Genomic DNA, 17,648 nt, shown 5'->3' with positions numbered 1-17,648 from the left:
TTCCGCAGAAAGTTTGACCAATCCTACCTGCATCTGCAGAAAGTTTGGCCAATTCTTCCCACTCTTGCAGAAAGTGTGACCCATCCTGCCTTCTCCCACAGAACATTTGGGCAATCCTGTCCACTCCTGCAAAAAGTTTGACCAATCCTGCCCACTCCTGCAAAAAGTTTGACCAATCCTGTCCACTCCTGCAAAAAGTTTGACCAATCCTGCCCACTCCTGCAAAAAGTTTGACCAATCCTGCCCACTCCTGCAAAAAGTTTGACCACTCCCTCCCACTCTGCAGAAATTGTGACCAATCCTGCCTTCTCCCGCAGAAAGTTTGACCATTCCCTCTCACTCCCCTGCAGAATATTAATGAAGTGGCCTTTATTTGTCCTTTGAGCTTCATATCTTATCACCTGCTCCCACTCGCAAGAAAGTATAAAACTGCACAAAGCAAAACACAGTAGAAACAAATTACGAGCAAAAGCTTAAACATTTACTCTTTTAGAAGTCTTGGGATTGAACATTTACAGTTTTTCTGTGGAAGCTGTTCTGGTGCAGGTCAAAGACTGAGATATCATGCAGTGATTCATCTTTCTGTTTAGCATAAAACAAGACGTTACTATCCTACAAAATCAGGTTCTACATACACAGGTACACGGTGTATAGTGCATACTGTACCGGCTATTGTAACTCTTTATGTTCTGTCATGTACTGTAAATGTCATGCAGTGACTTACAGGACTTGCGGTTAGCTCTTGAGCGTCTCCTCTCGCGAGGCTGACTGCGCTGACTGGGGCCCTGAGTTGCTGACTTTACTATTCGCTCCATGATCTCATCTGCTGTGTCTTCCATGCAATTAGATGTGTCTTCACTGGCAGAGGACCACAGTCCCATGCGGCCTATATGAACACAGAAAGCAGAGTTTCTTTCAAAATATGGCTGCCAAGATAATTAATTTGTTCTACAGCTGCAGAGTGCATTTGAGGTAAACTGAAAGCTACAGGACTGTAGGTTTGTAAGCACCTCGGCTGGCTCTGGTGCGGGTGCGCAGACCAGGCAGGACTGAAGGGGTGGTGTCTCCGAGCTGCAGACTGTTTCGCAGCACTGCGGTCATCTGCTCGTGCTCTGCTGCGTCCTCAGCATAGTCAAGACCCTGCGCTGGAGTGTCCTGACCATCTGCTGAAGCGCCTGCAAACTTACCACTCTGTGGAGGAAAGAACAGATAAACAGCAGATAAACCCTACTGTCTGGCTTCTGTGCAGTGCCTCTTTCCTTTGGCCTTTGGCAGTGGAGTCTCTTGGCTTACAGGTTTTTTGTTGGCAATTTGAAATTTTCCATGCAGGCATTTGTCAAAAACAATCAAAAACGATTTCTAGCATGCACTGTAGAACAACAAAGTGCAGAGTGAGCTTAGTATTGTTAAATCTGTTGTCTTATCATTAGTGGGTGAACAATCAACAGGACAGGGCTGCTCAAAAATAATCAGTGAAAAGCAACATAATACTAATGCTAACCTACTGTCCATTACGTGTTTATTTTAATGATCTCATTGACACTATCATCAAAATATTTACATTTAACATGTTGCTTATAGATTCCACATGGTGACCCTGCTCCCTTCCTTCTCTTCCTATTCTCACAGCTTGTGTAACAGGATCACAAACATGCTTCCTCTCTGCAGGCCCTTTCAACACCAGCTCCACTGCTGATGGTCACTTTGTGTGAGTGTGGGAGTGTGTGTCTGAAAGAGTTATTAGTGAATGTGACTCAGGGCTGGTGTATATTTTTTAACAATTCCATCATGATCAGTATGATGTAATCTCTGAAGGGACTTTTCTTTGTTAGTCTCAGGCCACTGATTGCAGTCACAGTCATTTCATGTAAAAAAAATAGTTAAAGTTAATGAAATGTTGACGTGCACATGGGGATAAACGAGGCTTCACATGCACTCACACAAACACAACTGCACACAGCCACGCATACCTCACTATCTTCATCCTCACTCTAGAAAGGAGAAATGGAGACATGATGGAGAAAGAAAAAAGAAACAAAAATAAAATCTATAGAACAAAATAAAATCTATACAGGATATATAAACAATAAAAATGATAAGTAGCTGAGAAGGATCTATACTAGATTCTTGCTTTTTTCTTGCTATTGCTCATGCTATTTTTTAAATTTAATTTCAGACTTGTAATATGCTGTGTCAGTGTAGATATTAAAGAAATGTCTAAAATCTTAGTGTCTGACTTTAACCATTTATTTTTTTAAATAGAAAACCTTTTCTGAAGTCTCATACATTTCCTGCTTGGAAAGTGAATGCTTTTCCATGTTCTGACCTGCATAAAGTCCTGATGGAGACTCTCTATATTCTATACTAAGGTCTTAGAATAGTTGCAAATGGTGATCTAGTGGAGTGCACAGTATAGCAGCACAACTAGTACACACAGATCAACTCTTAAGCGGCCGTACCATTCACAATACTTACACACTGCTTCACTGCTATTCTTCAGGCAAATGAAAAGAGTTGGATTTTCATGCTGAGATTAGACTAAGAACTGCTTTTAAACCAAAGTATCTCTCGCCAAACTAAACAAACCACGTAAGGCCTCCTCTAACCGGGACTCCCCCACAGAGACAGGCTTTAGCAGGTCATGTTTGAGGAATCAGGGGTAGCCTCAGGCACAGCTACAGCACCACTGATATTAATTACACAGGTCTGCAAGCACTCTACTGGTGTTCAGCAACAGGAATGGATCAGGTTTATTAAATTTGCTGGGTATTAATGACTCCCCACAGGCTCACTGGACAGTAAACAGCAACCTTAGATACACTTTAGTTGCCAGTCTTTAAGGAATTATATAGAACATATATTGAACTAGTTAAACTAAAGTTACATGTTTTTGTTTGCTATATAACTTAGATGCTAGTCACAAAAAAAAAAAAAAATGGAATTCAGAATCCAGTGGTGAACTGCTCCATCTAGTGGCAGAAGTGTTGAACTGAACAATGTACTATGATAAAAGCCATTAGGGGGCACACTCACATCAGTGATCATTTTGCCCCGGGTCTTGTTCCTCTCACGGTGGTTAGCTCTCTTCTGTTTCTGCTGCAGCACTCTCTCCCTGGTGGTGCGATACTCCAGTGCAAACTCGCTAAGGATCTTACAGAAGCGGTGGATGCTGACCTCCCTCACTGCGTACGCTGGGTAGCCCAGGAACAGCAGAAAGGCATGGAACCTGCAGATCATGCACAGAGAAGCTTAGACGTCCTGCAGCCTACACTCATGCTTTACTCACTAGCCCTCATTATCTCTTGGAGGAATCTCTGCTCTAATACTTTCATTCTAGACATCAGCGGCCTAGGGGATTGAATCAACATCTCTTTAAGAGTTCAACTTTCCCAAAAGCCTTTAAAATCTGCTGCAATAACCAAAAATCAGTAAAATGTGGTGGATGCAGCTGTTTATTTGTGTAATTTTTTTTTTTAATATTCGAAAAAAAAACTTGATATTCTTGGCTCAAACTAGTTTTTGTTTATACTGAACAGCTGACTTAAATAATCCAGGGTTCTTGTCCTTTCCAGACCTTTAAAAGACTTTTTTCCAGACTTTCAATAGTCTGTGTTCTAAAAATATTTTAAAACTTGGTAATTATATTACAGCAAGGCAAAGCTTGAAATGTGATATGCATTAGGGAATGTACATTAGTGCAGAAAAGGGAATTTCTGAAGACTGCAGATTTAGATCCTTAGTATCTTCTGCCTTACTTTGACACCAGAGCATTTTTACTTCTTTCTAAATGATTTCTGAGCTTCCCAGTTAATACATGAGTGTCCGGGAAGCCTTAAATTGTCTGTGCAAATTGTTAAGGAGCTGGTTGCTTCAACTACAAGGACACATGCATTCTGTCCTCTCTACACTGTCCTCTCCTTTGTGCTGCAAGTGGCCACTCGTGCTATTAGTGATAAACACTGAAGAATCAACAACAGTGTAAAAGAAGTAAAGCTCAAGTTGTTTACCTATTGATGATGCGCCTGTGGACGATGGTGAGGATGATGATCCTTTCAGCGCAGTCCTTCAGGAAGTCAGACATGCGCTGCTTTAATGCTGGCTTCATCTCATGCTTGGCAATGACCTTAAGGTGGTCCCAGGAAGCTTTGCAGCGTCGCTCCATCTGGGCCAGATTGTCCTGCAGCTGGTCGAAGTCCACCTGAGGAAAGCAGGGCAGATGTACTCTTATAAATCCAGTTGCAACTCAGTGTCCTTACATTTAAAAAATAAAAAAAGACATGCTTTCCTATATGCCATAGCCACCTCTCTGCTGTCCACTAATACAGGACAGCATACATACTAGTACAGGCGTTACTGGGTGTGTTAAGTTGTATGTTACCGCTGAGACCATTTGAGACTGTTTTATTTTGAATAACATCACAGTCATTATGTTAAAGTAAACTCAGGTAATGAAGGACATTTCTACAACTTTGCTGTATTTAACACAAAAACTAATCCAGGGGAATAATCCAGCCCCATTCCTCAAAGGCCACAGCACTACAGAGTTTAGACCTCATTTACCATGAATTCAGTTCATCAGCTAATTACTAAGGCCCTCAAGTGTTCAAAGTGGTGTGTTAGAAGAACACAAATCTGTGTACAGCTGTGTCACACTCCTTCTCTAACAAGAGCAAGCCAACACTGCTGTTATTAATCCCAAGTAGTACAGACATAATCAATTTCAAGTTGTAGATGGGTGTGGCAAGATGCAAACAGAAGGTTCACCAGACCAAATCAAAGAATGACAAGGTGTTGATAGCTTCAGAAATGGCTAAAGATGTGTTAGAAATAATAGTGTTTCTAATTGTAATGTAATTGTATATATAACATACCTATACAAGAAAAAGTACATTTTAACTTGCAGAAGTCCTGCTTTTTATATTCTCATTAAAAAAGCTAAATTTGTATAATTGTCTATAATTCTATAATTTCATAGTCACTACAGAGCCTTATAATTTCACTAAAAAATGTGGAAAAATATTAGGATCCAGATGTGCAAAGCTGATAGAGACACCCAGTTTGCAGCTGTAATTGCAGTCAAAAGTTTGTTCTACTAAGTTTTGATCCAGGGGGTGAATACTTTTGTGTCAAAATAAAAAAGATTCTTTAGACCTTCAAATGTAAGACATTATGTAAATGAAATGGTAACTATCGCAATTAAGAGCATTTTCAGTTCCAGGTTGTATCACTAGAAAGCGTGGCAGAGTTCAAGAACTGCTCTATAAGCATAATAATTCTGATTTAGTGAAGTACCTTAGCAGAGCGTGTAATTGCACCAATCTCAGAGTACAGGTCGGAACTTTCTGGAAACTTGTCCACTACAATGGAGCAGACGTGGTGAAGCAGGGACTGCTTATGCACAGTGTCTTTCACTTCTGGAACCTTCTCCAGGTAACTCAGCTCAAAGCCCTTAGCCTGAATACACACACACACACACACACACACACGCACAAACACAAGATATTAAAATGGACAATATCAGTGGAAATTTCCTGTAACAAAGTAAATTGACGCTATAAATACATCCACCTTGAACAAATGGGTCACTCTGGAACTCATCCAGTAAATGATTTCTATAAAAGCGTTTCTAATCATAGGCCATTTCCACTATTTACGGACATTATTCTGCTACAGCTGAGTAGATTACCATCAGTTCCATTAAGCAATAATACAGAATGCTTTGAAAAGCAAGGCGGGTCAGTAGTCTGCTCGTATGCATGCTCACATGAATGCTTCATTGACTTGTAAATAGCTGAATCTCAATCAAATGTGGTAAAGTACAGGAAGTCACTGGCCTGCACCCGGGTCAGCCTTGTAATGCTGAAGACCCAGCCGAAATAAAAAACGGGAAATATTCCAAATGACATGACACAAATTTGACTTGCTTTGTTCTCTTGCCCACACTCAATGGTTTACTGTAAATGTGCTTTCAAACCTTTATTACCTCTTTAGTTTTTTTTTCCGTCCTCAAAGAGAAAAGAGAAAAGAGAAGAGGGGAAAAGGCCGTGAGCATGGCTATAACTCACATTTGATCCATTAAGGAAATTGCCGATAGCGAGTAGTGTGGACAGAATAAAGCACAGTGTCTTGTTCTTCTCCAGCTGACTCATGCCCTCCTTCAGGTCCTGTAAGGGCTCTGCCACTTCCTGAAAGAGAGAAAGACGGAGACTCTTTTACACATCCTGTGAACATGACTACTGTCTTAGGAAATGCAATCTATGTATGCTGCGTGATCTAACAGCTGTGGGTAGACAGTAAAGCCTGTGAATGCAATGTCCTGACCTTCTCTAACACTTCATAGTCCATCTTGAAAGCCCAGAGGTGCAGGCGAGCAGACAGCTCACTGATGGAGGAGAGCGTGAGGAGGAACTGTTCAGCACTACCCAGAGGAATATCTGGGTTCGCCAGCTGTGCTTCCTGAATCTTCTGCTTCTCCTCTTCTGTGGGAATCATTGTCAGGATTTTCTAGACAGAAAAAAAAGAGCAATGTTCAAATTTGAAGCTTTAGTGCTCAATTAATTTTTTACTCATATCTTGATGATTGACACTTGTATTTGTGACGCACATACATTAGTCATCATTAGTCATTAGTGTGAAATGACCTCTGCACCGAAACAACCCATAGGTGCACATTTTCAAAACCAATTATGTCAATTATGTTTCCTCCGGGTTCTTCATTTTCATCCCACCTCCCGTAGGTGATCTGACTACACTAAATTGTTCCTAGGTGTAAATGTGTATGTGAAGATGTCTGAATGGTGCCTTGTCATGGACTAGATTCCCAACCAGAGCGTATTCCTGCCTCACACCCAGTGTTCCTGGGATAGGCTCCGATCCACTGGCACACTGACAAAGTTTTAGCGGTTATTGAAGATGAATAAATAAATTAATTATATAAAGTGCATAATGCACATACTATATGACATACGCAACAAAAATCCCATACTCATGAGACAATCCACCATTGATAAAATGTTAAAACAAACTATCATTTGTTCACCCATTTATTTCAAACACGATTGCAGTTATGCCCGAAATGACTCAATTTCCCAAGTATTGCCCCTCCACTGACTGCTGATGCTGTGTCCCCTTTTTCTGTCCTGCTGACACACTGCCAGTGATGATGAAAGTAACATGTGCACACACAGAGATGCCTGATGTAAAAAAATAAATAAAATCTGATTTGAATGATTGCATTATGAACCAGATATAAGATGTATTTAATCTAGGACAACATTACTAAAAGTGGCTGAAATCTGAAATGAAAAGATCAGATTTTTGTTTTCACTTTTGTGTTCACACAGATCTAGATACATACACTCAGGGAAAATTTCTGTATGCAGTCAGACACACAAATGAGAGTGAGTCAGTAAGAGAGATTGGACCTGAGGGAAGTGTGTGAATCACTGTCCAGTGTCATGGCAGGAATTTATGTAGTTACAAAACTAGTTAATAACTCCCCTAATGAATCCTAACAGTCTGATTAATAACAACATCTGGAGAAAATTATCAATACATAAATAATAGTCATCATTTCAATGAATAGAATGGTTTCATTTGTGCTACAGCTCTCTGCTAGTTTACTTCTTAACGTCTTAACTGCATGTCCATGAGAAAAGTCATCAGTGTGTCAGTATGAGATCTTGTTCAAGATAATTTTTTCTCACAGTAAGGGAAGAATGGCAGATCCCATGATGGAAAAATGATCATTATCTATAAGCACACATTAGGATTTTCCTCAGGTTCATACTGTGGTGTCATTTTAGCATTTATTCATCTCACTGATTCATTACACAATTACAACAATTAAGCAATCTCTATTTTCCTGACTAAAATTCATTTTTAGTAAAAATCCAGAGGAACTATAGAGTTTTTTTTAAACCAATAGTAACAGGTTATATTAAACTGCACTTCTTGAGTTAATGCTTTTCGTCTGCCAACTCAGCAAAAGTCAATACTGCGAGTATAGTTACAGACAGCCATCAATCGCTGGAACTACAGAAATATGCTTTTATGTGGCAGGCTTTTATGATTGAATGATATAATGCCTGAGTGAGAGAGAGCATTTGAATGCCTGAAAAACACATTTGTAAGTGTTTAGAATAAAAATGTAATATTTGAATTGCATATACATGTGAGACACTTTTACTACGGTGTTACCACTGTTTTTTTTCCTTCTATAATGAGAAAAGTAAAATGATATTAAAGTGAACTGATGTTACCTCTATACCCTCTTTGTTCAGAGCATACTCATCAAAGTTGAGGATGGCTGTTTTGATGGTGCGGGGTGGTGGAAGAACTGTGAGGCCAATGTTGATGGCGTTGCTTCTTTTTGAGTCAAGAACAATAATCTCCTGCCGTTTCCCATCCGCTGCTGTTTTCTAAAGTCAGCAAAACATTCAGCATGAAAACTCATACATTCAGGCTTGCAATAGATGCTTTATTTTCATATTCCACCTTGTTTTGTGTCCAGTATTGTGTGGTGAGAATCAGAGTGAGCAGTTTGTGATGTGCCTGCCCACCTTCGGTTGCTATTATGGTAAAATGTATTCTATTTTGGACCATAACAGAGCTAAACTGTCACCATCAAAAACATATGTCAGGGCAACAGTCACCCATCTGGTCTAATACTTCACTTGGTTCTCATTATGAGTTTGCACGACTGCTCGCTCGCTTGCTTGTCGGCTAACTGTTGTGATATCCATCTACCGTCCCCAACGCAAGAATTAAAAAAAAAAAAGCTTTCTGAAGACTACCTTAAAATGAATTGGAACGGAATTTCTTTAATGTGGGTGATTAAGAAAAACAAGGCTTTCCAAGATATGAATGCCAGTGGAATCTATGGTAAGTGCAACTCGCTTAGAAAACACGCAAGCACCTGAGGGCTATTTTGGGACTTTGATGGAGAATATTTCTGGACTAGCGAGAGGCAAGACAGTTTGCTTTCATTGCCAAACAAAGGGAGGAAAGAGAAGGAGAGAAGGAACAGAGAGGGAAAGAGGGAGTTAGGAATGGGCCAGAAATGAGAAGCAGCTGCTTTCGGCTAGGCAAGGGGAGAACCCCTGACCGGCAAAGACACACTCAGAAAAACGTAGATCATAACCGAATACCCCAAAATTATACCAGAAAACACTGTCCAGCACCTCCTGATATCAGCGTTACAATATAACTTAGAAAAAAGGACGAGTCAGATTGGAAAGCCTTTCATTGTATCATGGATTAATGCTGACATAAATCAAATTAATAGACATGTAACCTCAGGAATGACATTGGTTACATTTGCAGAGGCAGATCTGATGGAGCCTTAAGATAATACAGGACATCCATCAGAGCCTATCGAACCAGTCTTGCACCAGACAGACTGAGATTTCCCTGGTCTGCTTCAAATCTCATGTGCTCGTCCGATAGGGAACGGACTGTGGTGACACTGAGGCAAATGAGACATGCCGTTATCGACACCATGTGCTTGTCTAAGTAGAGCTGAAAGATTTCCTGCAAAATGTCTTTGCTAAAGAATGACATAATTCTCTTGCGAGGTTGTGATAAAGTATTAAGCTTTTATATACAGCTACAAAAAATTCAATACAAACAATTTCTGTTGCCTAAGACTAAAAAAATAATTGAAAAAAGAATACCAATGAGTAATTCATTATTGACAGCAAGAAAAAATATGTTACAAGTAATACTATCTTGTTTACCTTAGAAACAGGAAGTTCTTTGGACTTGGTCTCAAAGAGGAGCTCCAACTTGGCTGTGTCCAACTTTACTGGGTCCAGTTTGGACCACAGTGACTCCTTGGAGCGCTTGTCACTGCTGTATTGCCAGTCTGTGGGTCTCACCTCATTCCAGAAGAGTCTGATGGTCTTCTTCTTCTTCTGAAAGAGTGGTGGCTCTCCTCGATTAAGTTGAGGTGAACCGATATGCGAGGGAGATACTGACGCCACGGACGGTGGTGGAGGAGGTAACATCCCTCCTGGTACAGGGGGAGGGGGAGGGCAACCGAAAAGGGGAGGTGGGGGCGGGAGGTTTGGTATACATGGAGGTGGGGGAGGGGGCGTCATGTGGTCAGGGGACTTTATCATGTTTCCAACATCCAAAATGTCTATGTCATCCTCCTCCAAAAGGTCAGTAAAGTCCATCTCTTTGATGCGAAGTTCTCGAGGTGTGGCCATCAGCTGGTCCCAGATGTGATCCGATTCCTTTTTAGGTGGCGTGGGTGAAGGCGCCTTCTCCTTCCCAGCATGCTCAGCCTCGTGAGGTGACACCAGCCCCTTCACCAAGTCACCAAATTTCTCGGCCACGATCCGCACATTTCCATGGTTGTCCAGGTGCTGCACTTCCATTTTCTTCACATTGTCCTCACATGTATGCTGCCGGGCCTCCAGAGTTGAGATGCGAGTGGCGAGGCTGTTTACTGATGAGTCCTGGCTTCCTGGTTCCTCTCTCTCTTTCTCGTTCTCCTTCTCCTCATCTTCAGCCGGCTTCTTATTTTGTGCATAGAGCATGTCCAGCATGAAGCGCTTGTTATTGAGGACTTTGCCACACTGTTCATTGATATCTGCTGCCTTAATGCATTCTGCCCACTGGCCTGATGGGACGAGACAGAAAAACACTGGTTACATAGAGGGCTACTAAGATGCAGCATCTAACGGTAATTTAAAAATTGTCCATCAACTTAAGCACAACAGGAGTACTTGTTAATGTCAATGTCTTTTTTCTTACCTGAGTCATTATCACACATGAGCTTCTCTTCTCGCTCTTCTCTCTCCAGAGTACTGCTGGCTGAGGAGATGCTGGAAGCCGAGCAGTTGTCCTTCTCATTCAGTTCCTCGTTCTGCCTCTCTTTCTCACTAAGGGCTGTGCTATCCTCTGTGTCTCTTTCCACTATCTGCATTTTCTCACACTCCTCTTCTGCCTCTAATTCAGTCCTTGCCTCATTTGCCATCACTGCCTCTGTGCATACCTTTTCCCTCTCTTTCTCCTTCACTTTCACATCTTCACCTTTCTCGACCTCCTGTACTTCTCTTTCATGCTCATCTTTTCTTAATGTCCATTTCCCTGTTTTGTCTGAGTTGTCTGGCTTTGTATGTAGCACAGACACCGTTATGTCCTTCTCATCCACAGACCTCTGCTCCTCCTCTGTCTCTGAGGACCACTGTAGGCCAGACACAGCGGGAGACACGGAGGGAGACTCCACACGGCTTGGTTCTGGCTCAGCTTCTGAACATTAAAAACAAACAAACAAACACACATACACAATACTTTCAAAAAAGAGCCATATTTTTTATTTGCCCTGACATCTCAAATAAATATCTAAACTTTTATGACTTTGAAGCCTTGTAAACTCCAGGAATCACATCCTGCTTGTCTACAGTAATCGGCAGCAAAAATGAGAGGCAACATTCTGTGTTTGTTTTTCGATTGCCAGGATGATCAAGATAGGCCTTTGTTATTACACCTGCAAGGTGCTTGGGTCACAGTGGGTTTTTGCTTCATGGTTGCGCTGCATGTGTTCCTCATAGCATCCTTGCACCCTGCATGCCTTCATTTCTCCACAGCCCATTCCTCCATCCTCTATTACCGTAAGCCTCACACTCTTACTACATTTCCAGCTCCTTATTTGGAAAAGCAAACAAATAAATGAAAAACAATCCCACAGAAGCATAGGGGATGACAAAACGCAGAATGCCTCACATCCTTCAGGCCATATGTGTCTGGGCAAATGCACGTGTACAGTAACCATACGCCATTAGTCACAGTCAAGACAAGCCATATTGGTACATGTGCTGTCAGAGCCAATTTCTTGTACTTTCCATGTGAAGGCGCACTGAAAAATGCTTCATTCATTTCTGCAAACTAATGAGACTGGCACATGAGCTGTATGGGACAGTCAGGGTACTGCATGTCTGCACTTGAATTAATAAGATTTTCTTTAGTTACGCTACTCAGTTTTTACCATGCAGAGCACTCACTATCCTCTGCCAGCCTTACATGCTAGTCTTACATTCACCCTACTGTGCAGAAAGAAGGATGAAGCAGTGGGTTCAGGATGAACAGATTCTTGGCTGGAATGCACCACTATCCCTTTACACATGCATGGCCCCATCTGACCAGGAGCTTTGCTCTACATGGCTTTAAAGCGTAGACATTCGTCTTACACTAATTCAGAACTTAAATGTCTTTGATTTTGTCTTTCATTCCTTTATGGTTCAATACCACACTTCTTTTTTATAGGCTGCTTTGTCATCCAGTCTGGCAGCTAATGCAGGCTAAAGGCAATGGCGGCTCACCAGGACCAGCCCAACTGATTCTTATCTAAAATGTGTGAAACTCAAGCCAATTGCTAACTCCACACACAGTGTGACTCAGATATGGACATGGATCCAGTTGAGATGGTTGATAGGGGCCAGGTCTAGGCATGATTGATCATACCAAGCGCAGACGCAGCGGCACATAAAAAGATTTAAGGTTGTTTTATGGAATTTCAGCAGATTGCTCTGATGTGTGAAAGATTTGCAAGTCTCATCTAAACTACAATGAATCCATTGTAACTTTAAGCTTTTACAGTCATCCTTTGTACAATCTACTAACAAGTTAAGAAACAGCACATGAATTTTTTAAAAGTTACAACCTGACTGGGGAATTTAGTCACATTTGAGACATGTGAAGCCCAGAACCACATTTTTTCAAACCACTTCTCATACAAAATCACTGATCACCTTAATACACTGAATATACATGGGCTCACAGACATCCATAATTGGCCAGTATCATTCTGATTGACAGGGGACAGAATATTACTATCTTTCCACCTAGAGAACAGGGCTAATTATGCTCTTTAAGACTGTCTGAATGGCTGTGCTATTGTTGGGATTAGAAGACTGTATACAAGAATACTTGTATCTGTCTCACCTTGTGCAGTGTGAGTGTGAGGACGTTTATTCTCCTGAGACTCAGTGGAGGACGGGATTGGACAGCGTGAGTTGCAGGAGGGGCGTGGACTCAGATTGAGTGTGATTTCTGTGCGACCTCTTGACGCTGATGCCACATGCTCCCTCTCGTACTCCTCCGCTGCCAGACGCTCCACTTGTTTATACCTAAAGCCAGAAACAAGAGTGTATGTTAATTAAACAGCTCCATCACTTAGAGCTTAACTAGTAACGAGATCTTGTTTGCATGGCTGCCCTAGCTATGTTAGTTTTATTTAAGGTACTTAAAGTGTATGAACAAAGCAAAACACTGTATAACCAAATGCAAAGGAATGAGTTTGGAGCTTCCTGTTTATATTTCACTGTGCGGTCTTTTTATAAAAGGTGACAGATTCAGAACCCTCAAAACAGATTTCCACCTTATCAAACACCTGTTATAGATTATGCACATTTAAATGCCAGCAATGGATATACACTCAATGAGCACTTTAATAGGAACACTATACTCATACTGGGTAGGGTCTCACTTTGATCTCAAAAAGGCCTCAATTCTTCATGGCATGGATCCGGTGACTGAGAAGGCCACTGAAGAAAACTGAACTCATTATCATGTTCATGAAACCAGTTTGAGATGACTTCTGCTTTGTGACATGGTGCATTATCATGCTGGAAGTAGCCATTAGAAGATGGTAAATTGTGGCCATGAAGGGATGCACATGCTCAGCAACAATTCTCAAATAGGCTGTGGCATTCAAGCGATGATTGATAGGTATTAACGGGCCCAAAGTGTGCCAAGAAAACATTCCCCACACCATTACACCACCCCCACCAGTCTGGACTGTTGACACAAGGCAGGTTGGGTCCATGGATTCATGCTGCTGGCACCAAATTTTGACCCTACCATCTGTGTGCCTCAGCAGAAATCGAGATTCATCAGACCAGGCTACGTTTTTCCAGTCTTCAACTGTCCAGTTTTGCTGAACCTGTGCCCACTGCACTCTCAGCTTTCTGTTTTTGGCTGAATGAATTGGAACCTGATGAGGTCTTCTGATGTTGTAGCCCATCTTCCTCAAGGTTCAACGTGTTGTGCATTCTGAGATGCTTTTCTGCTCACCACAATTGTGCGGTTATCTGAGTTACTGTAGCCTTTCTGTCAGCTGGAACCAGTCTGGCTATTCTCCACTGACCTCTCTCATCAACAAGGCATTTCTGTCTGCAGAACTGCCACTCACTAGATGTTTCTTTATTGCACCATTCTTTATTGAAAACTCTAGAGACTGTTGTGTGTGAAAATCCCAGAAGATCAGCAGTTAAAAATACTCAAACCAGCCTGTCTGGCACCAACAATCATGCCACGGTCAAAATCACGGAGATCACATTTTTTCCTCATGACGTGAACATTACCTGAAGCTGTGGCCTGTATCTGCATGATTTTATGCATTGCACTGCTGCCACACGATTGGCTGATTAGATAATTGCATGAATGAGTAGGTGCACAACTGTTCCTAATAAATTGCTCAGTGAGTGTACCTATGTGGGGTTTTTTTTCCACAAAACATTTCCATCCTATCAGGTTTAGCTTAGGCACTTTAGTACACTGAAATCTTTCAATCATCTAGTGTCCACCTAGGAGTTTAAGGGTTTAGAAAACCTGCTTGCAGCCATAACATTTTCAATAAGATCTAGCTTAACAGATATGCTAAAATAAACCAGTGGCTCTCTTCACATTCCAGTGTGAATATCTGTAGGATGGAACTTATCAAGAGTGTGCCCATGTCTAGAGATAGTTACGCCGCATGACCTGCTTTCTGTGGAGGTTTTATAGCAGGGCCTTTTAGCTGCAGCTTATACTGATTAGCTTGTCATCTGCTGCTCTTTCCTGTGCCTGTATCCAAGGTGTCTTACTATGGATCTGTGATCTAAATGATATTAGACACAACTCAAAACTTTGTAGTGTAATGGGTTTGGACATGAATAATTTCTCCAGTCAGTGTTTATAAAGATAAACTAACAAAAAGTGACAAGGATGGCTCAGAGGATGTTCTGTACCTCTCTTCACGAGCATGTATGGCCTCTTCTCTCCTCTGCACATAGTCACGACTGAAACAAAGAAAGGGACCATGAGCATAATGCTACAAGAACATGCAAATTTTTCAAAAGCTATTAGAAGACACCATGAGGGGAAAAAGTACAGAGAAACTGTATTTTAGTAAAGGTAGGGCCAATATGGCTACTGTGTCAAAATCTTACTAATATCTACTTGAGTGAAAGTCAAAATGTAACTACATTTAAGTATACAATTATATAAAGTATTCCAGTGTAATGGAAAATATTTTTAGATGAGATGAGATGCCTCAAAAAAGAGTTTGGAAAACTACCCCGGGAGTGTCCGATAAGGCAGGAGTCTGCCCTTGACTGCTGGGCTGAATATTTCTAAAAGTAAGTACTGTGTAAGAGACACCTTGGTAGAATGACCTTGTTTAGTAGCTAAATTTAAGTCTTGTCTCAATTGCACTGAAACCCCTTTCTAGTCGTCCTATGGACAAATCGAGAAAGGGAACAAACCTGAAACGAGTTCTCTCCTCACGTTCGATCCTGTGCAGCTTCTCTTCTCTCTCAATGCGCCTCCGCTCCCGCTCTGCAGCCAGAGACTCCTGGTGCTGCCTGTACGATGAGGCCAGTAAACCTCCCAGAGCCGGCCTGCAACATGGCAGAGACAACAGATTCATACCGAAACATGACAAGTGAGAGTTTTATGTTTTATTGCACATTGAAAATTCTTTATTTCTGGGATATTCCATGCACTCATATGCCTTCAATTCTTAAATATATGAAGCTAAAATCAAAGCGAGAGCAAATTACCTGTCAGATTTGGTGTCGGTTTGTGACCCTCCTGTAGAGATGAAGCGGTTGAAGGGGGTAGAAGGGGCACTGGATGCACCTGATGACCTACCAGGATATGTGCCAGCATAGCCATTTTGTCTGTTGAATGAAGATGGAGAAATTAAGCACTTTTTTATCATCATTCAGGCCAAACTCAGCTGACTAATTGTTCAATGTTTAGAGTGGCTGATATCAACAGAAAATGTGGCAAAGGATAACCAAATGGCACACAAGATGAATTTCATTATTTGTCTTTAGTTTGCACTGAAAACATTCCTGCAACTTCAAGTTCCAACAAAAACTTGTCATGTCTCGCATCCCAAAGCACACACAGAAGTCCTGCTATCACGCATAAATCTCCTTTCCAGATAGGAATTCAGTTGCTTAGACTATAGCCCTTTGAAACTTTACTACAACACAATTGCTCAACACAGAACCTCACAAAGAATGAAAAAAAAAAAGGTTCAGGAACATCACGCTGATGAAAAACAAAGGAAAACTACCACAGTGAAAAAAGTAGTGTTATTTTGTACCTGGAAAAAGTCTTCGATATTAGCTATATGCAGTATCTTAAAAGCACAAGATTTTAAGCAGTGTAGAGTTTATGGCTACTTCAGTGCAGAAGAAAACAAATGATTTCATTATCGTTCTGCCAACAATGAACATGTTTAGTCCCTGGTAAGATGGACCTATTCTTGTTTTTATCAGAGCTCTTAAACTCTCAGTAAAAGAGTTCCTCAGGGAATATCTGGATGGTTCATAGTTCTAGCTTTGTAAAAGGGAATCCCTCTGTTATAGGGTTTTACTTAGTTGGGTTTCCCCAGAGAGTGCTAGATTTTACATATTTTTAAAAGTGTATATACAATCTACACATAACCCTATCCATCTTGTTGTTTGACCCCTGTGGAAGCTCTTACCTGCCAACACTAGGAGTGGCTCTGGAAGCAAATGCTGAACAGGGTGTGTGTAAGTATCTAATATCTGAAAGACTATGCAGAGAACAGAACAACGAGAAGAAAAGGTCAGGTTAAATTACATGCAATAAAGATGTATTAGTCAAAGGTTTACTAGTGCATAAAACCAGAGGAGAAGGAACTAGGGTCTTTTATAGGGGGCACAGTGGAGGGAAAGGAGCACAGAAGCAAGAGGAAGGTGAATGACTGTAAAGTGAATCAAAGCAAGATAGTGTTTGATTAATTAAAATGTGAATGTTATTTGAAAGATGGTCTAACTCTAATTCATCTACCATAAGCAAATTAATATGTGCATGCTACAAGGTATTATTTTATTATTGACCTTTGTGGAATAGATTAAATAAGTATGATACTTTGGCATTAAAACATAGTAATTAACCATTTTATAAAGGCTTCCAGCACACAAGAGCTTCTGTAACCTTGATTCACTTCATTTGGCAGTGTATCCGTGGACATAATGGGGTAAACATGCTGAAGCCATCCCACAAAGCATTCTCATTGTCAGATGCATGTAGGTCTTGTAGACACCATCAAGCTCATTTCCTTTTGTATTGGGTTTCATTTATAGCCTTGTCCCAGCTTGAGAGTTGTACAATACAACAATAAAAGGCAGATGAGTTGTAAATGTCAGTAAAGGTTAGTATCCATCTGAGAGTACCCTGTTTTACATCATGGAAAAGTGAGATTTGGGTTTTAAACCTTTGGTGCATTTACATTATATTGAATACATACTGTATGTGTGATAAATGTGTGTTGGATGTGTGATAATGTCTCATTTTAAATTACAACAATAAAATGAATATGCACTTTACATGGGTAGGGA

General features: G+C 41.0%; 1 protein-coding gene across 7 annotated transcripts in view; it reads right to left on the bottom strand.

The window, feature by feature from the left end:
- fhod3b (formin homology 2 domain containing 3b) overlaps positions 1–17,648 on the bottom strand; it is a 115,309-nt gene that overhangs the window by 2,439 nt on the left and 95,222 nt on the right. For 4 of the 7 annotated variants that reach the window (XM_026939908.3, XM_026939911.3, XM_053232851.1 and 1 more), the window contains 16 exons: positions 16,769–16,840; positions 15,831–15,950; positions 15,534–15,668; positions 15,018–15,068; positions 12,952–13,136; positions 10,762–11,259; positions 9,738–10,627; positions 8,262–8,420; positions 6,322–6,504; positions 6,066–6,185; positions 5,293–5,454; positions 4,008–4,198; positions 3,034–3,226; positions 1,971–1,991; positions 1,011–1,191; positions 725–886 (listed from right to left, as the gene is read on the bottom strand). In XM_026939908.3, the coding sequence (XP_026795709.3) occupies positions 725–886; positions 1,011–1,191; positions 1,971–1,991; positions 3,034–3,226; positions 4,008–4,198; positions 5,293–5,454; positions 6,066–6,185; positions 6,322–6,504; positions 8,262–8,420; positions 9,738–10,627; positions 10,762–11,259; positions 12,952–13,136; positions 15,018–15,068; positions 15,534–15,668; positions 15,831–15,950; positions 16,769–16,840 (3,323 nt within the window). The remainder of the gene's footprint in view (positions 1–724; positions 887–1,010; positions 1,192–1,970; positions 1,992–3,033; positions 3,227–4,007; positions 4,199–5,292; positions 5,455–6,065; positions 6,186–6,321; positions 6,505–8,261; positions 8,421–9,737; positions 10,628–10,761; positions 11,260–12,951; positions 13,137–15,017; positions 15,069–15,533; positions 15,669–15,830; positions 15,951–16,768; positions 16,841–17,648) is intronic. The other 3 variants (XM_026939910.3, XM_026939912.3, XM_026939909.3) reach the window with 2 other exon arrangements.

This window comes from Pangasianodon hypophthalmus, chromosome 1 (assembly GCF_027358585.1).
Source record: "Pangasianodon hypophthalmus isolate fPanHyp1 chromosome 1, fPanHyp1.pri, whole genome shotgun sequence".
NCBI lineage: Eukaryota > Metazoa > Chordata > Actinopteri > Siluriformes > Pangasiidae > Pangasianodon > Pangasianodon hypophthalmus.
Note: the sequence above shows the minus strand (reverse complement) of the source record. Positions and strands in the feature narration are given on the sequence as shown.